This window comes from Mobula hypostoma, chromosome 28 (genome assembly GCF_963921235.1).
Source record: "Mobula hypostoma chromosome 28, sMobHyp1.1, whole genome shotgun sequence".
Taxonomy (NCBI): domain Eukaryota; kingdom Metazoa; phylum Chordata; class Chondrichthyes; order Myliobatiformes; family Myliobatidae; genus Mobula; species Mobula hypostoma.
The window spans coordinates 22711844-22736068 of record NC_086124.1 but is presented as its reverse complement, the minus strand read 5'-3'; the positions used below and the strand labels follow the sequence as shown (position 1 = coordinate 22736068).

Here is a 24225-nt window from a genome sequence, read left to right as displayed (position 1 = left end):
AATTTCCAGCATCTGCAGAATTCCTGTTGTCAGCAATATGTACAGAATGTTTAACGTTCACGTTTCCTTTCGGTTCTGCAGCAATCGCGTTTAATGAGGAATTGCGTCACCTGACACGTCTGACGTAATGACCTGACGTAATCCGTCGTTCGACCTGACGGTTTGGCCGTGACGCCAGGCAAGGAGGGGCACGTGACAAGAAGCGGAGCCGTCGTACTGTCGTCACCAGGCGGCGCCGGAGAGCGCCCGTCGGCCGCGGAGCAACATGGAGGAGTACGCCCGCGAACCATGGTACGGTGCCGGGCGGCGGGCAGTGCGGATGGGGGGGGAACCCCGGGGAGGCCCATCGGCAGCGGTGGCAAGGTTACGGGGGTTAGCGGGCTTGCGTTGTCCGGGCGGAACGCATTGCGCCTGCGTAGACAGCGGATAGCACGGACTATCGTCACGTGAGCCCCTCGGGGAGCTAAGTCACGTGGCCACCTGCTCTCCGGGTCGTCGATTGTGTCACGTGATCTGGAAAGCCGATTACTTTATTATCAAAGTACATACCGGTTAGTAAATACGAACATCCACCGGAAAATAAATAGAATTTATGCAAAAAAACATAACCTGAGAAAGAGCCAATGTGCAAAAAAGGAGACAATAAGTAATAGTGATAGCGCGAGTTGTTCTCAGGTGACATGGTTAAATCGGTCGGGCAGCATCTATGGGGAGGGAAATGGTGAATGTTTCCCCTCCAGACTGAGAGGGAGCCCAAAACAAGATGGTTCCACATCTGGGTGCTTTGGGCAGGAGGGCAAGGGGTGCCCTGAGTGCTCGAGGATAGCTTTTACCCAGCTGTTATCGTGCCCTAATGGTCACTGTTATCTAACCCATGGTTGATGAAGTTTTTCCCAAAGACTGGTGAATCTGTGGAATTATCTGCCCAATGAAGCAGTGGAGGCTACCTCAGTAAATATTTTTAAGACAAGGTCGGGTAGGTCTTTGCATAGTAGGGGAATTAAGGGTTATGGTGAAAAGGCGGGTAGGTGGAGATGAGTCTATGGTCAGGTCAGCCATGATCTGATTGAATGGCAGAGCAGGCCCAACAGGCCAGATGGCCGACTCCTGCTCCTATTTCTCCCCTCTCCCATGGGGCAGGAGAAAGAAAAGTGTGAAATCATGTCCCACCAGGCTCAGGGATAGCTTCTACCCCGCTGTTATCGTGACTCATCTCCATTCACTGCACTCGTCTCTGTGTAACAGCCATTTGAATCAGAATTGGGTTTAATATCATCAGCATGTGTCGTGAAGTTTGTTAACTTAGCACCAGTAGTACAATGCAATACATTGTAATATAGAAAGAAAGGAATAAATAAGTAAATCAATTACAAGAGCTATATCTATCTATCGAACTCAGTGTATAAGTTTGCTGATGACGCAACAATTGTAGGCTGTATCTCGGTTAATGATGAGTTTGAGTACAGAGAGGAAATTAAGAACCTGGTGGCATGGTGCGAAGACAATAACCTATCCCTCAACGTCAGCAAGACGAAGGAATTGGTTGTTGACTTCAGGAGGAGTAGCGGACTGCACGACCCCATTTACGTCGGTGGTGCGCAAGTGGAACAGGTCAAAAGCTTTAAGTTCCTCGGGGTCAATATCACAAATGACCTGACTTGGTCCAACCAAGCAGAGTTCACTGCCAAGAAGGCCCACCAGCGCCTTTACTTCCTGAGAAAGCTAAAGAAATTTGGCCTGTCCCAATAGATGCACCGTAGAAATCATTCTTCTAGGGTGCGTCACGACCTGGTATGGAAGTTGTCCTGTCCAAGACCGGAAGAAGCTTCAGAAGATCGTGAACACGGGGCAGTACCTCACACAAACCAATCTTCTATCCTTGGACTTACTTTACACCGCACGCTGTCGGAGCAGTGCTGCCAGGATAATCAAGGACACGACCCACCCAGCCAACACACTTTTTGTCCCTCTTCCCTCCAGGAGAAGGCTCAGGAGCTTGGAGACTCGTACGGCCAGATTTGGGAACAGCTTCTTTTCAACAGTGATAAGACTGCTGAACGGATCCTGACCCGGATCTGGGCCGTACCCTCCAGATATCTGGGCCTGCCTCTCGGTTTTTTGCACTACCTTGCTTTCCCTTTTCTATTTTCTATTTATGATTTGTAATTTAAATTTTTACTATTTGCTATCGATTTGTACTCCAGGGAGCGCAAAGCGCAGAATCAAATATTCCCTGAATTCTTTAAGAGAACCTACTCTTACTTCTGAGTGGAGGTGTAAGACACTCCTTCCCTCCGCTAGCCCTGGGCAAGGCGTAGCACCTGCTTAGCCCCCGATCATGTGAAGCCATGGGGGACAGTTGTATGAGCAGCTGGTGCACATCTCAAGTCCTGGTCATGTGACCATTGATGCCACGCAGACTATCTCTGAAGAGTATTGACAATGGCTGGGGTCACCCGTCTTGTAAAGACGCTGCCCAGAAGAAGGCAATGGCAAACCACTTCTGTCGAAAAATTTGCCAAGAACAATCGTGGATAGATCATGATTGCCCACATCGTACAACACCGAACATAACAAAATAAGTATTACTTTATGTGTTGAGTGTGAGTTACATGTACTGTGTTGTGCACCTTGGTCTGGAGGAACGTTGTTTCATTTGGCTGTAGACGTGTACAGTTGAATGACAGTAACGAACGGACACTTATCTCCTCTATTTCATGATGCTCTGGCATACTAGCATCCTCCACTGATCTCACTATCCTCCATGTCCTTGCGCCGACACAAGATCCTTATTTACAACCTCATCCACATACTCCGCCAACTCAAGTTTGTCCAACCTCTCCTTATAGGTCACACTCTCTAATCCACGCGGCATCCTGGTGAACCTCTTCTGTATCCTCTCAAAAGCCTCCACATCCTTCTCGTAACAGGGCAGGCATAACTGTACGCAATTCTTTATGTGTGGTCTACCAAAGCTGTATACAGCTGCAACGTGATATCCTTACTGTTATACCTATTGCTCTGACCAGTGAAGATTACTGTAACATTTACCCTCTCCTACTCGATTTACTTGGAGCTGTGGACCTGGACCCCAACATCCCTCTGTCCCTCAGTGCTGTCAGGACTCCTACTGTTGACTGATGGTTTTCCCTTGTGCTTTGCATCCCAAAATACAACATCTCACACTCTCACCTTCTCGTTGCTGCTATCAGGAAGGAGGTACAGGAGCCTCAGGACTCACACGTCCAGGTTCAGGAATAATTATTGTTGTAAGTGTAAACGAAGTCACCAGCGAGACACTGAAGCTAGTGGATATAGGAGTTTATTCAGTGAAATGAGCACCAGGCATCATATTGAGACACTCTTGGAAGAAGGGGCCTGCTCGTCTCAAATGTTACGCGACATTTTCATCTGTTAAAGATCAAAGATAGCGGTAGGACAATTTGATAGTTACTATGTATCTACAATGCCTCCTTTGAATTACATATAATTTTCAGCCATATCCATCTTCACTCCCACACTCCAGACACCCAGAATGAATGTTAATTCCCACCGACTCTGGGTTGCATTCATGCAAATGCAGACGTCTCAGGTTAAGTGGAATGTTTCCCCAAAATGCAGCTTTGTTCTGAGTTGCGGTTTAAATTCAATCTACAATCCATGTTCAGGTCTGGAGACTGGCTGCTATTAAGATTGGTATTTGTTATAAACCATAACTCCAGAATACACCCCAACAGTTATTACCCCTCAACCATCAGGCTCTTGAACCGAAGGGGTTAACTTCACTTGCCCAATTATTGAAATGTTCCCACAACCTATATAGACACTCTTTCAAGGACTCGAGAACTCAGATTCTCAGTATTAGTTATTTATTGGTCTTTTTTTTGTATTTGCACAGTTTGTCAACTTTTGCACATTGCTCACTTGTCAGTCTTTGTTGGTGCAGTCTTTCATTGATTCTGTTATGGACTTACGGAGTATGCCTGTAAAAAAAATGAATCTCAGAATGTCAAAATATGTACATTGATAATAAATTTACTTTGAACATTGCCCAGTTAAACTCCATCTCCCATTTCTCTGCCCATATCTGCAACTGATCAATGTCCCTGATGAAGAGTCTCGGCTCGAGATGTTGACTGTTTATTCCCCTCCAGAGATGCTGCAGGTTCCTCCAGCACTTTGCGTATGTTGCTGTGGATTTCCAGTGTCTGCAGAATCTCTCGTGTCACTGATCTGTATATGTTTTCTAAAGCTCTTTATGCTCTCCACGGCTCCACCGATTCTGCAGTCATCGGGAACTTGCTAATCCACCCAGCACTATGTCCTCTATAATCTTATTAATAGACCCATTTTTATTTTGTGGAACAGTGAGGCTATAAGATTAGTAGAGGCATAGCTACAGTAGAGAGCCAGTGTCTGTTTCCCAAGGTCAAACTGTCTAATGTCAGAGGGCATTTAATATGAGTGGGCACAGGTTCAAAGGAGATGTGTGGGACAAGTGTTTTTATGTGGTGGGTGCCTGGAATGCACTGCCAGGAGTGGTGGTGGAGGCAGATGCGATGGAGATGTTTAAGACTGTTAAGGGTACATGGGGTGTCCTGGTAGGGGTTGCACCTCTGGTGAAGGGGCTTGTGTCCATTCCAGGGCAGCTCCCTCACCTTTGGTCCCCAGCAGACGCTCAGCTCTCACCTGGGGATCCAAGTAGCTGTCTGCATGTGATAGCGGCCGCACCTCATTGCACCGCTTTGGGTAGCCAGCAGCCTCTTCCTAGGGACATGCCTGCGGACTGGGCCGATGAGATCTACAGTGATCTCCAATGGCTAGGAAGGCGATACTGCAATGCTCCTTGGAGAGCGCAAAAGACGTCCTGGTCATCTGCTGTAAGCAAAGAAGACCCTAGTTTGTGACACTTGTTTGGACTACTGGACCCAGACTTCTGAGTTCGAGAGTGAAACTGCCCAGTGCAATGGTTTTTCCACTTTGAAAACTCTCCACGCAGGTTTCCTGTCAACGTTGGACCATGGACAACCACCAGACAGACACATGGATGTATTGAGGTAGACATTGTGTAGGCAGAAGGAAATAGATTAGTTAGATGTTTAATTTACTAGTTATAAGGAGATTCCTCCTCATCTCTGATCTAAAGGGACGCCCTTCTATTCTGAGGCTGTGCCCTCTGGCCCTATACTCCCTCACTATAGGAAGCTTTCTCTCCTCTTATCATCTTGTACACAAAGTCACCTCTCATCCTCCTTCGCTCCAGAGGGAAAAGCCTCAGCTCGCTCAACCTATCCTCAGAATACGGGCTCTCCAATCCAGGCAGCATCCTGGTAAATCCCCTCTGCACCTTCTCTAAAGCTCCCACATCCTTCCCATAATGAGGCGACCAGAGCTGAGCGCAATACTCCGTGTGGTCTAACCAGGGTTTGACAGAGCTGCAACATTATTTCATGGCTCTTCCCCTGAGTGTGCAGAGAATGGAAAGATATGGACCCTGTGTAGGAGAAAGAATGAGTTTAATTAGGTTTTTAATTGTGGTGGTTGTCTGTCATGTCTGACGATGACAGGAAATCTGAGCGGGAGAGTTTTTAAAGTGGAATAGCTGTTGCTTTGGGGCGATCCACTCTCTTGGCCTCGGGTCGGGGTCCAGAGGTATGAACAAACGTCACGAACTGGGGTCTTCCCTGGTTGCAGTGGATGACCATGATGTCTCCTGTGCTTTGAAATGCCCTTTGCTGTCCACGGAGCGTTCCCAGCCTTCCTGGCCATTGGATATCACTGTAGAGCTCATCCGCCAGTCTGCTGGAGCTGACTTCGCGTGCTAGGACAGTCATGTCTCTACCTCACCAGGGGATGAGGCGCGCTGGCTACCCTCACCTGGTTTAGCCCACCCCCGTCAAAGTGGTATACCGGGATGTGGCTGCTGTCGCATCCAAACAACTACTTGGAGCTCCAGCTGAGAGACGAGTGTCCGGTGGGGAGCCAAGGTGAGTCAGCTGCCCTGGAATGGACATGGCAAGCCCCCTCCCCGCCACCAGAGGTGCTTCCCCTCCCTGGACACCCCATGCTCCCCGGGGGTTTGATTAATTCAGCCCTATGTCGTGGGTTCCCATTTAATTGTAGCACGGAACTACCCTTCCAGCCCAGCGAGCTGCGCCACCCAGAAACCCACCAATTTAACCCCAGCCTAATCACGGGACGATTTGCAATGGCCAATTAATCTACTAACTGGTCCGTCTTTGCACTGTGGGAGGAAACTGGAGCAGCCGGAGGAAACCATGCAGTCATGAGGAGAATGTACAAACTCATTTCAGAAGACGTCGGAATTGACCTTTGAACTCCGACGCCCCAAGCTGTAATAGTGTCGCGCTAACCGCTATTCTATGGTGACCCCGCCCCCGTGGTCCTGTATTGTGTGTTTGAAGTTGGTCTGTGTCTCAATACTGGATCCAAATTCGACACCAGTCATCACAGACCAGAGGTCATGGGTTAAGGGTGAAAGGGGAGGGAGGAGAAGATGGCGCACGGCCGTTCCGAATGATATCGATATGTGTTAACAAGGGGGCCGTGCACAATCCTGATTTGATGGAGACAGCCATAAGAAGCGCAGAGGGACACCTGGAGTAACTTCTGAAATGCCCGTTTCGCTGCCGCTGCTACTGTGCGATCGAAATTCTCCGGAGGGGAAGGTCCCAGATCCTCGGCTTTGCCTATTGCCTGTTGCCGGGGTCAGGGTCGAAGCGCTCGGCAGAGGTGGTGCTCGGTGCTCGGTGTCGGAGAGCTGGTCGGAGGCTCGGAGTTTTCGGACGGACTTGGAGTTGGATTGTGGTCGGATGCTTCCAGGATGCTGCATCGGCAAGTTGGCGGCGCTGGAGGTTCACCGTCTGCGTGAGATGATGGGACTTTCGAGAGACTTTGAGACTTTTACCGTGCCCATGGTCTGTTCTTATCAAATTACGGTATTGCCTTGCACTGTTGTAACTATATGTTATAATTATGTGGTTTTTGTCAGTTCTTGAGTCGGTTTGTCATGTGTTTCTGTGATATTCTGGAAAAACATTGTATCATTTTTTAATGCATGCATTACTAAATGACAATAAAAGAGAACTGCGTGTCCTCATAATCTAATCTAATGTTTAAGGGGACCATGAGAGGAAACTTCTTCACTCAGAGGGTGGTGAGAGTGTGGAGCGAGTTGCCAGTGTCAGCAGTACATGCGAGCTCGATTTCAACATTTAAGTAGCGTTTGGATAGTACACGGATGGGAAGGGGATGGAGGTCTGCGGTCCCGGTGCAGGTTCGTGGGAGTAGGCAGTTTAAATGGTTCAGCACAGACTAGATGGGCCGAAGGGCCTGTTTCTGTGCTGTACATTGTGGCTTTTGTTTTCCTTCCGCAGCGGCTGGCTGAGTGTTTGTGACGCTGAGGGTTGTCCACCGGTGTGTCTTTGGGGGCAGGGCTTGTGAGCGTTGAGAAGGGGACTGCTGCGCGATAATTGGTGGTCACATTCCTCACCGATCATTTTCTTTGCTTCCCCCTCCCCTTGCCCTTCACCCTCTCCTCTGCTCCTTCCCCCTTCACCCTTGATCTCTTTTCTCCCTCCTCTCCCCCTTCCACCTTACCCTATAACCTCTTATTTCCCCCTTGCTTCTCTCTCCTCTCTCTCCGCTGCTCGCCTTTCCTCCTCACGCTTTCCCCTTTAACCTCTCCCTCTTGTCCCATCCCTTTCCACATTGACATCCCTGTCACTTCCCTCTCTGCACTGCCCCTTCCCTTGCTTTTCCTGGGCGTTTTCCTTCCCTCTTTCCCGCTCTTGTTTTTTTCCCTCTCCCTCCTCCCTCTCTTCCCCCCATCTCTTGCCGTCTCCTCCCACCTCACTCTTGCATCACTCTCATTCCCTTCTTTGCAATACTTGCCCCTCCCTGCATTCTTCTCCCCACCCTCTGTCCCTGCTCCCTGCAGCCCCTGGCGAATCGTGGATGACTGCGGGGGGGCTTTCACCATGGGCGCCATCGGAGGAGGCATTTTCCAGTCCATTAAAGGGTTCAGGAATGCGCCGGTGGTAAGCTGCCGTCGGACCCCAAACACACCATCCCCTTTAATTCCTCACTCGCTGACTCCCAACTCTTGCATCTCTGTTGGCGGGACTCCCCCCGGCTTGTCCACTGTAGCCTTGAAGCACAAACCTCTTAAAATTCCTGCCGCCCTCCCTGTCCATTCACCCCTTCTGCCAATGGTGTCCGTCTCCTCTTCTCCCAATAACCCCTCCCACCAGTACTCTCTTGTCTACCCCACCCTCCTGCTAACATTAACCCCTCCTCTCCCTTGTATTGGCAACACTCTTCCCCCCATCCCATCCGACCCCCTTCTCCCAATCTCCCCCTCCCACCAGTACTATCTCGTCCACTCCCTCCTCTCTCCTCATATTGACAACACTCTACCCCACCCGACCCCTTCTTCCAATCTCCCCCTCCCACCAATACTCCCTTGTCCTTCTCCATCCATTCCTCTCTCCTGGCAACACTCCCCTCCCTCCTCCCCTGTCTATTGCGTCCTCCCACCAATACGCTTGTCTCCTCTCCCTTCACTGTCTCCTTTCTCCTTCTCCCCATCACTCTCCCCTTTCCCAACTTACTACTCTCCTCCTGCATACACCCCCTATCTCCCCCTCCGCTAACACTCTGTTCTCCTCTCCCACTCTCCCCACGTTGCCAATACACGAGGCCACAGACTCGGGCAGTTCCATCACGTGCACGACCCTCCCCACCATCGAGGCAGTGCCTCAGGAAGGCGGCACCCATCATTAGGGTCCCTCGCCACCCAGCACATGCCCGGTTCTCATTGCACCATCAGGCAGGAAGTACAGGAGCCTGAAGACACACACTCAATGCTTCAGGAATAGTTCCCCCCTGCCCCCCCACCACCATCAGATTTCTGAATGGTCCACGGACACTACCTCACTATTCCTCTTTTGTACTCTCGGTTAATTTTTGTAACACACGGCAGCTTTTAAAATGTTTTGGTGCCGCCAGAAAATACCAGATTTCACGACCTGTCACTGATAGTCAACGTGATTCTGATTCTGACTCCGCTGTCACTGCCCTCCCGACAGTCAGCACGTCACAGAAACCAGCCTCCCCTCCATGGACTCTGTCCACACTTCTCACTGCCTCAGCATAACCAAAGACCCCTACCCACCCCATACGTTCTCTCTGCTCCCCTCCATCCATTGCCTCGTCCCATCCTATCTACCCTGGTACAACACGGCTGGGCACAGCAGCTGCTCTGCCTGAGACCACAAGAAACCACAGAGAGTTGTGGACACAGCTCAGCACATCACGGAAACCAGCCTCCCCTCCATAGACTCTGTCTGCACCTCCCTCTGTCTCACTAAAGCAGCCAGCATAGTCTACAACCCCCACCCACCCCAGACATTCTCTCTTCTCCCCTCCCCCCTCCCATCGGGCAGAAGATACAGAAGCCTGAAAGCACGTCCCTCCAGGCTCAGGGACAGCTTCGACCCCGCTGTTATAAAACTATTGAGGAGACATCCTGTACGATGAAACGAACTAAACCTCGCATCTACCTCATTACAATCATTAACCTGCACTTTCTCTGTAACTGTGACACTCTATTCTGCATTCTGTTATTGTTCTACCTTGTTCTACCTCAATGCCCTGTGTAATGGTCTGACCTGTATGAATAGTGTGCAAGACAAGCTTTTCACTGTATCCCTGTACCTGTGACAATAACAAATCAATTCCAATGCCCCCTGCACTTGGTTCCCCCTCCTTCCGTAGACACTCTTCTCCATCCCCACGTACGTTTTCTCCTTTTCTCGCTGTTCCTCATTGTTTCTCCCCCCCACCCTCCTCCACCGGTGCTGATCTCTCTCTGTCTCCTGCCCCAGGGTGTCCGGCATCGGCTAAGAGGGAGCGTTAATGCCGTCAGGATCCGGGCTCCTCAGATCGGAGGTATGTGTTGTACGGCTGATTGAGCCTGCAATTCCACCCCCCCGCCCCCCCGGACCTTCATGTGACTCCCCCACCCGCCCCCAAAGACTTGTATCAGATCTCTGACCTCTATCCTGAGCCTTGACTTGGCTCCCAAGACTTGAAACATTGACATTGTGCTCTGAAAATCTTAAACCAACTCGAATCTCCCACTTGCTACCCCTTCCCCAGCCTGACCCCATGCTGGCAGTCTAACCCAGCTGGAACCTCTGACCTGGCCCCTGACCCAGCTCTAACCCTTGACCTGGCCCTGACCTCTACATCCATACTCCTGACTCAGCTGTCACTGTTGACCTGGCTCTGACATCTGACCTGACCCTGGACCTTTGACTTGGCCTTGATCTTTATGCCCACACAGCTTCACTTAGCTGTAACCTTTGGCCTGGCCCCAACTTCTACATCCACACACCTTAACCTGGCTGTAACCCTTGAACTGGTCTGGCCGCTACATCGGCACACCCTGACCCAGCTGTAACTTTAGACCTGACCCTGACTTTGAGACGTCCATGACCTCTGACCTAGGTTTAGCCTGGGTTTGTATCAGGAAACACCTTCGACCCCGGCCCTCCGCGGCCATGACCCGTGACCTGTGACCCGCCCTCTGCCCCCCGGCGAATCATCCCGGGCTCTGGTTGTGTTTCAGGCAGCTTTGCCGTGTGGGGCGGCCTCTTCTCCACCATCGACTGCGGCCTGGTGAGGCTGCGCGGCAAGGAGGACCCCTGGAACTCCATCAGCAGCGGCGCGCTGACCGGGGCTGTGCTGGCCTCCCGCAGTGAGTAACCGCACCCTGTCCCCTTCCCCTCACACCTCACCCACAGCGATTCACACTGCCGTGATGGAATGGCCGGACAGGCTGGATGGACCGAATGGCCCAATTCTAGATCATTACCTAGTGCCTTGAGGTAGAACAAGGTAAAACAATAACAGAATGCAGAATAGAGTGTCGCAGCTACAGAAAGAGTGCGGTGCAGGGCAACGATAAGGTGCAAGGTCATAATGAGGGAGATTGTGAGGCCAGGAGTCTGTCTTATTATACAAGAGGTCCGTTACTGCAGGGTAGAAGCTGCCCTTGAGCTTAGTGGGACGTGGTATCTTCTGCCTGATGGGAGAGGGGAGAAGAGAGAATGTCTGGGGTGGGTTGGGTCTTTGATTCTGCTGGCTGCTTTACTGAGAGCAAAGTGCAGAGAGAGTCCATGGAGGGGAGGATGTCGACCCCATCTCTACCTCTCATAATCTTATACCAACCTCTATCGGGTCTGTCCTCAGAGAAAATGACCCAAGTTTGTCCAACCTTTCCTTATGGGTCAACCTCTCTAATCCAGGCAGCGTATTGGTGAATCTCTTCTGCTGTCTTTTCCAAAGCCTCCATGTTCTTCCTGTGATTGGGCCAGGGGTGGTGGGGCAGGTGACCAGAACTGTACACAGTGCTCCAGATGTTACCTGCCCAGAGCTTTACACAGCTGCACTGTGACCTCCCGACTCTTGTACTCAACTGATTACGGCAAGTATATCGTACACCTTCTTCACATCCTGTTACGCGGAAGCAAGTTCGCAGACCCGTTGAGTGTTTTCGAGAAAGGATGGGGTTCATTTGCTCGTTATTATCATTTGAGTTAATTGATAGATTTCCTCCACGATCTAATTATAAATTTCCGGTACATTTTGTTTTCTTGGTGGCAGTTTCATGTTTATCTTTGGAAGCTTTTCGTATGACGCATGGCTCCGGGGTTGAACACCTAATGGGGTTTTTTCCCCCCCACTTTTTTTTTAAAAGACTGAAATCAGATGCCATCTTTATTTCAGGCTAATAACATTTACATGAGTGGTCCGATTTTTGGAATGGTGAGCTACTTTAAAAGGCAGATGTTAGCCTGGGTTGGCTGGTGGGCAGGCAGGAAGGGAGGTTGCAGTTACAATACAGTGCAGTTAAAATAATTATCAGAATTCAACCCCTGTCGTGCTGTGAAAGCTGTTGGCAGTCCTGAACAAAGAAAATAACACGACCCATTCCAGATGAGGAACTCTTTGTGGAGTTCCTTCAACCGCAATAGTCCACAGTCAGCATTATGATTATTTGCAGGACGTCTCCCAAACTGGGGAGAAACATGCATTTTCAAAGTTGCAAAACACATCCAGCATTGAGGACTAAAGCTGAAGAGATACTTTAACACTTGCAATCAGCAGTCAGGCAGCACAGGGATCTCAGTAAACTTTGAGTGAAGTTTAGAATTCTTCACAACTCCATCCAGGTGTTACTGGGTGATACATACTACCATCTCCCTTGACCTTGCCGCTCTCCAATGTGTGAGAGGCAATGTGCAAATAATTGCTACAATCTTCTGCGATCGTAACAGAAACAGACTGCCAACCACCCATAGGAACTCCATTTGAAGTGTGGCCCTGGCATCCAGTGTTAAGAGGCTCTATCCAGCAGGCAGGACAGAATGTCATCTTCCACCTGAGATAGAATTCCAGCTTCAGTCCAACCATTAAACCTCTTGAGGAAACAGCTCTCTCCCATTTCCACCATGAAAACGAAAGATTAACTTCTGGAAGCATCTTTGAGATCTTCTTACATTTCTCAGACTTTCAGACTATTTTGTTTTGCAAGCAGTGGGGGAGGGAAGAAATGCAGAAGCGTGAGGTGGGGGTACAGGATCCCCCCACTTTTTCTTGCTCAGTAGGGTTTTTCATTATCACCAATAATTTTTCAATCTTTAAAATAATGTTTTTTTTTTCTTGAGACATTGTAAGTGTTGCTTACTTCGATGTACTCTTGTTAATTTTGGATAATAATGATAATAAAAAAGATTTGAGAAGTGGGACGGGAGACCCTGACTACGAGCCAGCATCTATCGATTTTCAAACAAACTGTGAAACACTCAACCAAAGAAGTACTTCTCTAAGCACAACCACCCCCCCACCGCGAAATCCCCCATGTCTGCGGATTTCTGGAGGAGGCAGGAGCAAAGGAAAACAAACACGGCGACCTCCTCCTAGCGGGCAAGGCTACTCGAGAGGCAAGATTCGAGATTGTTTAATGTCATTTCCAGTACTCAAGTGTAAAGGAGAACAAAATAATTGATATTCCATATCCGATACAGCAGAATAAGATAAAGAACACATTAATAAAAAAATACAATAAATATAAATACAGTAAGATAGCTTATACACACAGATTGATAATTTGTCCATAAAGTGACGCTAGGCACAGGAGTGTCTAGGTAAGGTGACTCTGACAGGAGATGATCAAGTTCAAAGTTCAATGTACATTTACTTATCAAAGTATGTCTTCGGTTTACAACCCTGAAGTTCGTCTTCCCCACAGACAGTCACGAAACAAGAACAACCCTGGAACTAACCCACCCGAAGAAAACATCAAACCCCCTCCTCCACCACGCAAATGGCGACCAAAAAAAGCGAGAATATAAAATCACGAAATTAAGAGGCATATTTCATTACAGTTCAGTCCAAGTGTTCAAAGGAGTAGTGGTGGGGGTTTTGGAGGGGTGGGGTTAGTGGGCGAAGGTGTTGATCAGCCTTACTGCTTGGGGAAAGTAAGTGTTTTTGAGTGTTGTGGTTCTGGCTTGGATGCCAATTAGTTTCCTCTCTAATGGGAGTGGGACAAACAGTCTCTCAGCAGGGTGGGTGGGATCCTTCATGATGTTACTGGCCCTTCTCTGGCACCTTTCTGTACGCCCTTGATGGAGGGTAGGCTCCTGCCAGTGATTCGTTGGGCGGTTTTGACTACCTGCCGTAAATCATAACGAGCTAGATTGTGAGGCCAGGAATCCATCTTGTGGAACTGAGGGTTCGTTCGATAGTCTGATAGCAGTAGGGTGGAAGCTGTCCTTGAGCCTGGTGGGATATGCTTTCAGGCCGATCTTCTGCCCGATGGGAGAGGGTGGGGGGAGAAAAGAGAATGTCCGGGGTGGGTAGGGTCTTTGATTATGCTGGCTGTGTTACTGGGGTGTGTGCGCTGAACCTCCTCATTTCTGAAATCAATGACCAGCTGTTTTTTTTTGTCATGAATCAGAATCAGACTAATAATCACTGACATACGTCATGAAACTTTGGAAATAGAATTGGTTAATTGTCACATGTACCGAGATAGAGTGAAAAGCTTGCCTTCAAAGTTCAAAAGTTCAAAGTAAATTTTATTATCAGAATAAAATAGAGGTTACTATGTATAATCCTGAGATTCATTTTCCTGTGGGCATACTCAGCACATCTATAGACTAGTAACTATGACAGGATCAGTGAGCGCAAATGCAGATATAAATAAATAGCAATAAATAATGAGAACATGTGATAATGAGATGGAGTGAGATCATTGGTTGTGGGAACATCACAATGATGGGGCAAGTGAGTATACTTCCCTTTGGTCAGGAGCCTGATGGTTGAGGGGTAGTAACAGTTCTTGAACCTGGTGGTGCGAGTCCTGAGGCTCCTGTGCCTTCTACCTAATGGCAGTGGCGAGAAAAAAGTGTGGCCAAAGCCATTTGGGGGCCGCGATTTTCGCTGCTTCCCTACGACAGCATTTCATGCAGATATGCTTGATGGTTGGGAGGGCATTACCCGTGATGGGCTGGCCTTTGCAGGATTTTCCGTTCAAAGGCATTGGTGTTCCCGTACCAGGCTGTGAAGCAGCCAGTCAGTGCACTCTGCACGACACATCTATTGGAAGTTTGTCGGAGTTTTAGATGTCATGCTGAGTCTCCGCAGATTCCGAAGGAAATAGAGGTGGTGCTGAACTTTCTTCGCAATTGCACTGTGCTGCGACCAGGGTGGGTTCTCTGGAATAGTAACACCCAGGAATTCAAAGTTACTAACCCTCTCCACCTCTGATCCTTTGATCAGTACAGGCTCATGGACCATTTGTTTCCCTCTCTTGTAGTCTACCATCAGCTCCTTGGTCTTGCCCAACATTGAGTGAGAGGTGGCTGTTGTGGCACCACTCAGCCTGGTTTTCCGTCTCCCTCCTGCGTGCTGACTCATCATCACCTTTGATTCGGCCAACGCTCGATGACGGTGTTGGAGCTGTGTTTAGCCGCACAGTCAGAGGTGTAAACCGGGTCGAGCAGGGGGCTGAAGGCTGATTTATGCTTCTGCGTCAACTGGATGCCGTAGGTACGGCGTAGCCGCGAACCCAACGCAGTGCCTACGCGGATCCCTATGCCGTAGCCTGACGCGCACCTCTCCCAGAATGTAACTACGCGTCGCGGTAACGCAGACCGCAGCAACTGTGATTGGTCCGCTTGGTAGCATCGCTTTTCCTCCTGCGCTGCAATAGCTTCCCGTTGGGCGACTGAAGGGCAGGGAAGGAACTCTGGCTGCAATGCTTTCCATCAAGCTTTACAGACCTCCGAAATTATGGAGGACACATTTTGCTTTTACAAAAAAAGTCGCTTGCTTCTTGTTTACCCCGAGAAAGACTACCATGACCTTGAAGCCATGCACGGACAGTTGTGTGTGCATGCGTGACATTCGCGAATTGCAGAGCGACCAACGCACAAGTATAAATGCTCACAACGCGTGTCAGTCTCTTGCGTAGGTTACAGCGTCGAATTGACGCACAAGTATAAATCAGCCTTAAGGCCCCATGGTGCATCTGTGCCGATGGAGATCATGCAGATGTTATTACCAATCTGAACTCACTGAGGTCTACAAGTGAGGAAATCCAGGAGGTATTGAGGCCAAGGTTTTGGAGATTCTTGATTAGTTTTGAGGGGATGATGCTATTGAATGCCAAGCTGCAATCGATAAAGAGCTTCCTGACGTCTGGATGTTGCAGGGTAGAGTGAAGGGCCGGTGAGATGGCATCTGCTGTGGATCCGTTGCTCCATCAGGCAAATTGGAGTCAATCCAAGTCTCCTCTCAGGCAGGAGCTGATATGTTTCTTCATCAGCCTCTCAAAACACTTGAATCGCTGTAGATCTAACTAACTGAGTGATAATCATTGAGGTGGGACACCAGACTCTTATAACCATATAACAATCACAGCACGGTAACAGGCCATCTCAGCCCTTCTAGTCCGTGCTGAACTCTTACCCTATCCTAGTCCCACCGACCTGCACTCAGCCCATAACCTCCCATTCCTTTCCTGTCCATATATCTATCCAATTTAACTTTAAATGACAACATCGAACCTGCCTCAACCACTTCTGCTGGAAGCTCGTTCCACACAGCTACCCCTCTCTGAGTAAAGAAGTTCCCCCTAAACTTTTGTCCTCTAATTCTCAACCCATGTCCTCTTGTTTGAATCTTCCCCACTCTCAATGGAAAAAGTCTAACCACGTCAACTCTATCTGTCCCCCTCATAATGTTAAACACCTCTATCAAGTCCCCCCTCAACCTTCTACGCTCCAAAGAATAAAGACCCAACTTGTTCAACCTTTCAACCCAGGCAACATTTTAGTAAACCTGCTCTGTACCCTCTCAATTTTATTGACATCTTTCCTATTGACTCTTCTTGGGCACTGGTATAATTGAAGCCTGCTTGAAGCAGGTGGGTACCACACACTGGCAAAGCGAAAGGTTAAAGATCTCATTGAATACACCAGCCAGTTAGTCAGCACAGGTCTTTAGTACATGGCCAGGTATTCGCCCTTCTGAAGGCAGCCCTCACGTCAGCTTCAGATACTGAGATCGAAGGACCTCCAGGGGACCTGGGGGCTCACAGTGTTCTGACGGTCATAGTGAGCAAAGGAGGCGTTGAGCTCATCTGGAAGCGAAGCCCTGTTGCCTCCCATGTCACTTGATTTAACTTTGTAGGAGGTGACAGCACTCATGCCCTGCCACAGCTGGCAAGCACCCCTCGTTGATTCAAGTTTAGTCCGGAATCTCCATTTTCCGGAGATCATTCCTGCACCTCTTGCAGCTTCCTTGGTCTCCAGACTTGAAGTGCCGCTAATCTGGCCCTCAGCAAGCTCTGGTTCTCATGGTCTGTTCTCCCTGGCTTTGTGTGGGGGTTGGGGGGGGCGGGGGGTGGAGAGAGATCCTGAGATGGGATGAGGGTGGCGTTTCTCCCAGGAGGGGGTATAGCACTGGGAACACCGTCGTGTAGAGTGTGGTAGGAGTGTCACTGGCAGCAGTTTAGGATGTGGGATACCCAGGTTGCAGAGGGCTCCGGGGCAGGGGGGTCAGTGTGGGGGTGATGGGCCGGATGTCCCAGGGAGGGGCAGCAGGGTGTTGTCATTGTGGGGATGACGAGTCAAACAGCCTAACGATGGGGGAGGGTTTACTCTTTGGGCCTAGTCTAACAGGCGGCTGCTCTGCTCCCACAGGTGGGCCCCTGGCCATGGTGGGATCGGCCATGATGGGGGGCATCCTTCTGGCACTGATCGAGGGGGTGGGTATCCTCCTCACCCGGTACACTGCACAGCAATTCCAAAACTGTGAGTACCCATCCCAGTGGGGTGGGGTGGGGGAGGGGAGGAGCGGGAGTCTGAGGGCGGGGGGGGGAATGAAGGGAAGGGGGGTAAGGGTGAGGCTATGGGAGGGAAAAGGATGGAGAGGTGTGGGGGGCAGGAGGAAGGGGTACGGAGCGGGGTGGTGAAGGCAAGTGAGAGGGGAAAGAAAAGGGGAGAAGCAGGCTGAGGGTGAGTGGGAGGCAAGAGGGGGTAAGAGGAGGGGTGAAGGCAAGTGGGAGGGGTAAAGAAAGAGAAGCAGGAAGGAGTCAGAAGTGGGGGAGGCAAGTGGGAGGTGGTGAGGGAAGGAGGAGGGGGAGAAGGGAGGGTGGGATCCAGGAGGGGTGAGATGGTGGGGGGGGGAAGAGAGGAGGAGGTGATGTTGGGCAGAGTGGGAGAGGGTGGGTGTGTGGGAGGTAGGGGTGTTTCTCTCCCACCTCGTCACTCCTCCACCCCTCTTCTCTCACCCACAGCCAGCCCACTGCTTGAGGACCCCAGCCAGTTGCCCCCTAAGGACCCCTCGACCTACGGCAGCTACAGCTATTACCAGTAGCCCAGGCGGTGGGGGCCAGGCGGAGTGGAGTGGAGGTGAGAGACCCTCTCCTCCTCACCCCCAGCGTGAGGAGCGAGTGAGGGGCTGCGATTCCAGCCGATCTGAAGTCACTCCCCTCCACGCTGGGGAGATTCATGAGAGGGAAGGGGGACAGGAATAAAATATTTGTCTTTGGTCTTGTTTTGTGGTTCTTTCAGAGCTGGTTCCTGGCTGCTATGGGGAGGGGCTGGGTGGGGTTAGGTGAGGACCAAACCTCTGCTCCAACTCCTCCATCTTCCCATCTGATCTACCCTCACACCTCCTTGTGCTGGGCATCATCCCAGGTCCTGAGGGACGTGCAGCCACTTGTAGGATTGTCCGCCAGGGCTTGGGCAGGGGAGGTGATTGGGATGGGGTAGTGGCCTGCAGCGTTCCCACTGTCCCCCACCACCCCCTCGCTCCCTGTCCTAGGATCTCGTATCCTGCTGCTGTCCAGTACACTGATGGGAGGGTGGGCTTGTTTCAGGGTGAGCTCTGTGGTTTTGGGGTCCCAGAATCCTGCCCCCTCCCACTCCCCCCACCCCTGCAACTGCAGCCCGGTGCAATTTGGGAGAACTGCTCCCGGTACGAGCAGGGGGTGTTGTGTTGTGGGAGAGGTTGCGAGGGAGCTCTGTGCAGTAGGAGGGGTGGCGGGGAGTGAACACTGTGGTGGGGGTGTCGCACCACTGGAGGGGCGATGAACAGCGCTGTGCTTCAGGAGGGGTGATGAGGAGGGAGCACTGCGCTTCAAGAGGGGCAGTGAGGAGGGAGCACTGTGCTTTGGGGAGGCGATGAAGAGGGAGCACTGCGATGGGGAGGGAGCACTGCGCTTCAGGAGGGGCAGTGAGGAGGGAGCACTGTGCTTCGGGGAGGCGATGAAGAGGGAGCACTGCGATGGGGAGGGAGCACTGAGCTTCAGGAGGGGTAGTGAGGAGGGAGCGCTATGCCATGGGAGGAGAGGTGGGGACTGAACACTGCCGAGGGGATGGTGGGAAGGGAGTGCAGTGCTGTGTCACATGAGGGGGGTCACTGGAGAGTATAATGGAACTAGGAGCAGAAGTACATAGTTTGTTTAAAGTGGAGTCACAGAGATGTGCTGGCCTTCATCAGTCTGAGCATTGAGTATACGAGATGGAGTGTCATGTTACAGTTTTATAAGTAGGTGATGAGACTGCTTGGAGTTTGATGTGCAGTTTTGGTTGCCCTTTTATGGAGACAATATGGTAAACTGGGAAGAGTTAGAGAAGCTGTTGGCAGGACTTGAGGGCCTCAGTTATTGGGCAAGACTAGGACTTGATCTTTGGAACGCAAGAGGGGGAGGGGGTGGCCTTTATTAATTTGTTTGTTATGTGTCATGTTGCATGTTAAAGGCAATCATGGTCTCATGACCAGGATTGTTCTTGACAAATTTTTCTACAGAAGCGGTTTGCCGTTGCCTTCTTCTAAGCAGTGTCTTTACAAGAGGGGCGACCCCAACCATTATCAAAACTCTACACAGATTGTCTGCCTGGCTTCAGTGGTCACATGTGATCTGCACCGGCTGCTCCCATGGTTTCATGTGTCCCTGGTTGTTTTGGACTGAGCAGGTGCTACACCTTAAACAACAGGAATTCTGCAGATGCTGGAAATTCAAGCAACACACATCAAAGTTGCTGGTGAACGCAGCAGGCCAGGCAGCATCTCTAGGAAGAGGTGCAGTCGACGTTTCAGGCCGAGACCCTTCGTCAGGACTAACTGAAGGAACAGTGAGTAAGGGATTTGAAAGTTGGAGGGGGAGGGGGAGATCCAAAATGATAGGAGAAGACAGGAGGGGGAGGGATGGAGCCAAGAGCTGGACAGGTGATAGGCAAAAGGGGATACGAGAGGATCATGGGACAGGAGGTCCGGGAAGAAAGACAAGGGGGGACCCAGTGGATGGGCAAGAGGTATATTCAGAGGGACAGAGGGAGAAAAAGAGTGAGAGAAAGAATGTGTGCATAAAAATAAGTAACAGATGGGGTACGAGGGGGAGGTGGGGCCTTAGCGGAAGTTAGAGAAGTCGATGTTCATGCCATCAGGTTGGAGGCTACCCAGACGGAATATAAGGTGGTGTTCCTCCAACCTGAGTGTGGCTTCATCTTTACAGTAGAGGAGGCCGTGGATAGACATGTCAGAATGGGAATGGGATGTGGAATTAAAATGTGTGGCCACTGGGAGATCCTGCTTTCTCTGGCAGACAGAGCGTAGATGTTCAGCAAAGCGGTCTCCCAGTCTGCGTCGGGTCTCACCAATATATAAAAGGCCACATCCGGAGCACCGGACGCAGTATATCACCCCAGTCGACTCACAGGTGAAGTGTTGCCTCACCTGGAAGGACTGTTTGGGGCCCTGAATGGTGGTAAGGGAGGAAGTGTAAGGGCATGTGTAGCACTTGTTCCGCTTACACGGATAAGTGCCAGGAGGGAGATCAGTGGGGAGGGATGGGGGGGACGAGTGGACAACGGAGTTGCGTAGGGAGCGATCCCTGCGGAATGCAGAGGGGGGGGAGGGAAAGATGTGCTTAGTGGTGGGATCCCGTTGGAGGTGGCTGAAGTTATGGAGAATAATATGTTGGACCCGGAGGCTGGTGGGGTGGTAGGTGAGGACCAGGGGAACCTTATTCCTAGTGGGGTGGCGGGAGGATGGAGTGAGAGCAGATGTACATGAAATGCGGGAGATGCGTCTAAGAGCAGAGTTTATTAACTCCGTTGACTTTATTAACTTTGCCTCCAACTTTCACCCTGCCCTCAAGTTTACCCGGTCCATTTCCGACACCTCCCTCCCCTTTCTAGATCTTTCTGTCTCTGTCTCTGGAGACAGCTTATCCACTGATGTCTACTATAAGCCTACTGACTCTCACAGCTATCTGGACTATTCCTCTTCTCACCCTGTCTCTTGCAAAAACGCCATCCCCTTCTCGCAATTCCTCCATCTCCGCCGCATCTGCTCTCAGGATGAGGCTTTTCATTCTAGGACGAGGGAGATGTCTTCCTTTTTTAAAGAAAGGGGCTTCCCTTCCTCCACTATCAACTCTGCTCTTAAACGCATCTCCCCCATTTCATGTACATCTGCTCTCACTCCATCCTCCCGCCACCCCACTAGGAATAAGGTTCCCCTGGTCCTCACCTACCACCCCACCAGCCTCCGGGTCCAACATATCATTCTCCATAACTTCCGCCACCTCCAACGGGATCCCACCACTAAGCACATCTTTCCCTCCCCCCCTCTCTCTGCATTCAGCAGGGATCGCTCCCTACGCAACTCGCTTGTCCATTCGTCCCCCCCATCCCTCCCCACTGATCTCCCTCCTGGCACTTATCCGTGTAAGCGGAACAAGTGCTACACATGCCCTTACACTTCCTCCCTTACCACCATTCAGGGCCCCAAACAGTCCTTCCAGGTGAGGCAACACTTCACCTGTGAGTCGACTGGGGTGATATACTGCGTCCGGTGCTCCCGATGTGGCCTTTTATATATTGGCGAGACCCGACGCAGACTGGGAGACCGCTTTGCTGAACATCTACGCTCTGTCCGCCAGAGAAAGCAGGATCTCCCAGTGGCCACACATTTTAATTCCACATCCCATTCCCATTCTGACATGTCTATCCACGGCCTCCTCTACTGTAAAGATGAAGCCACACTCAGGTTGGAGGAACAACACCTTATATTCCGTCTGGGTAGCCTCCAACCTGATGGCATGAACATCGACTTCTCTAACTTCCGCTAAGGCCCCACCTCCCCCTCGTACCCCATCTGTTACTTATTTTTATGCACACATTCTTTCTCTCACTCTCCTTTTTCTCCCTCTGTCCCTCTGAATATACCTCTTGCCCATCCTCTGGGTCCCTCCCACCTTGTCTTTCTTCCCGGACCTCCTGTCCCATGATCCTCTCGTATCCCCTTTTGCCTATCACCTGTCCAGCTCTTGGCTCTATCCCTCCCCTCCTGTATTCTCCTATCATTTTGCATCTCCCCCTCCCCCTCCCACTTTCAAATCCCTTACTCACTCTTCTTTCAGTTAGTCCTGACGAAGGGTCTCAGCCTGAAACGTCGACTGCACCTCTTCCTACAGATGCTGCCTGGCCTGCTGCGTTCACCAGCAACTTTGATGTGAGGTGCTACACCTTGCTCAAGGGTGACCTACGGGCTACCGGAGTGGAGCGCCTTCCACCTCCTGTGGTAGGGACGCATCTCCACCTTGCCACGAGAAACATAGACAAGATAGCCGGTGACAGTCTTTGCCCCAGGGTAGGGGAGTCCAGGACTAGGGGATGCAGGTTGAGGGTGGGATGGGAACCTGATGGGCGACTTTTTCACCCAGTGAGTATTTGGAATGAGTTGCTGGAGGAAGTGGTTAAGGCAAGTACAACACTAGTATCATTTAAGAATGACTTGGATAGGTACATACAAATGGAGGGATATGGGCTGAATGCAAGAAGTTGGCCGGGGACCATGGTTGGCATGGATTAGTGGGGCCGAAGGGCCTGCATCGATAGTGTGTTGCTCTGCAAATCTGACTGAAGTGTTTCTGTCAGAGGGATCTGGAGAACCACAGGGTGAGTGGAACACAGCGAGAGGGTGGGGGGGGGGGCGGGCTGGCCTCCGCGAGGAAATCCAAGCCTTGAAGGCAACCAAAACGAGCTCGATCTCTGGGAGCTTGGGGGCAGAAGCTTACAGGAGGTTCAACAGTGGCCCTAAATGGTGTGCCTTGCATCAGTGTTTACCAAGCAGCAGGACGTCGGTGTAGAGCGTGATGGTGTGCTGGGGCTTCAACACCAGAGACTGCAGAGGGTCGTAGATTCAGCCAAGTCTATCATGGGCACAGCCTTCCTCACCATGGCGGACATCTTCATGAGGAGGTACCTCAAGGTGGCATCCATCACACGGACCTCAGCAACCAGGGCATGCTCTCTTCTTATCACTGCCATTGAGGTGGTGGTGCAGGAGCTGGAAGTCACAAGAATGGCTTCCCTTCCGCCATCAGATTTCCAAATGGGCATTGAACCCATGTACACTACCTCTCTATTCCTCTTTTTGCACTTTTTAAAATTTAAGATCCAAGAGGTCCGTGTTCGGTCTCCGGAAAGCCAATCCATGGGCAAAGTGGCAATTCTGAAATAGCTTTGGATGCTTGACGGCTGTGGCAGGGTTGGGCAAATACTGTCACCCCTTGCAAAGTGAATGCTGTTACCTCAGTGAACACTACAACCGGTTGATCGACACAGGTCTTTAATACTTGGCCCAGGTCTGGGCTGGATGCTCTTACAGGTTCAACTGCCTAAAGGCTGCTCGCATGACAGCCTCAGAGACTGAAACCACAGGGTCATCAGGGGCTGTGGGAGTTCGTGATGGTTCACGTATGTGAGCACAGAAGGCATTGAGCCCCATCTGGAAGTGAAGCCCTGTTGTCACCTATGTCACTTGATTTAAGTTCATAAGAGGTGATAGTATTCAAGCCCTGCCACAACTGTCCAGTTCCTTTGTTGATTCAAATTTAGTCCAGAATTGCTACTTTGCCCATGAGATGGTTTTCTGGAGATCATACTGGGACTTCTTGTAGTTTTCATAGTCACGAGACTTGAAAGGCTGATATGGCCCTCAGCAGACCGCAGATCTCATACTTCATCCAGAGCATCTTGTTGGGAAAGACTGAATGATCTTGGGGGAAACACACTCATCTACGACCGTTTTAATTAAATCCATGACAACGATGGTATGTTTATTCAGATCCACAGATGAGTCATTGAACACAGCCCAGTTCACTGACTCGGAACAATCACTCAGCCGCTCCTCTGGAGCTTCGCTCCTTATCCTCTGCCTGCGTGCAGGTTGGAGGACCACCAAGTGATTGGATTTACCAAAGTGCGGTCTGGCCATAGAATGCTAGGCATTCCTTATCTTAGTGTAACAATGGTCTAGTACGTTCAGACCCTTGGTGTTACAGTTTATAGGCTGATTATAGGGTTTTCTTCACACAAGTCTAGCTGAAATCCCTGACTAACAGTTGAAATGCAGCGGGATGGACTGTTTCTTGTTTGGAGACAGCACACACTACAGTATCTCAAGCACCTGATTGCAGTTGGCTGCCGGCAGCATGTGAACTGCGGTCAGGATTATGGAAGAGCCCTCGGTACATAGAACAGGCAGCATTCGATCATTCGGTGTTCAAGGTCAGAAGAATACGGGTTCGACAAAACCGCCACATCGGAGAACCAC

The 24225-nt window shown here is 50.6% G+C and overlaps 1 protein-coding gene across 1 annotated transcript; it reads left to right on the top strand.

The window, feature by feature from the left end:
• The first annotated feature begins 81 nt into the window (after positions 1 to 81).
• Positions 82 to 18143, top strand: timm17b (translocase of inner mitochondrial membrane 17 homolog B (yeast)). Its single transcript, XM_063035377.1, has 6 exons — positions 82 to 291; positions 7961 to 8060; positions 9909 to 9972; positions 10655 to 10783; positions 17298 to 17408; positions 17894 to 18143. Exons 1-6 carry the CDS (start codon positions 266 to 268, stop codon positions 17971 to 17973), a joined length of 510 nt encoding a protein of 169 aa, XP_062891447.1. The 5' UTR covers positions 82 to 265; the 3' UTR covers positions 17974 to 18143.
• Positions 18144 to 24225: the final 6082 nt, after the last annotated feature.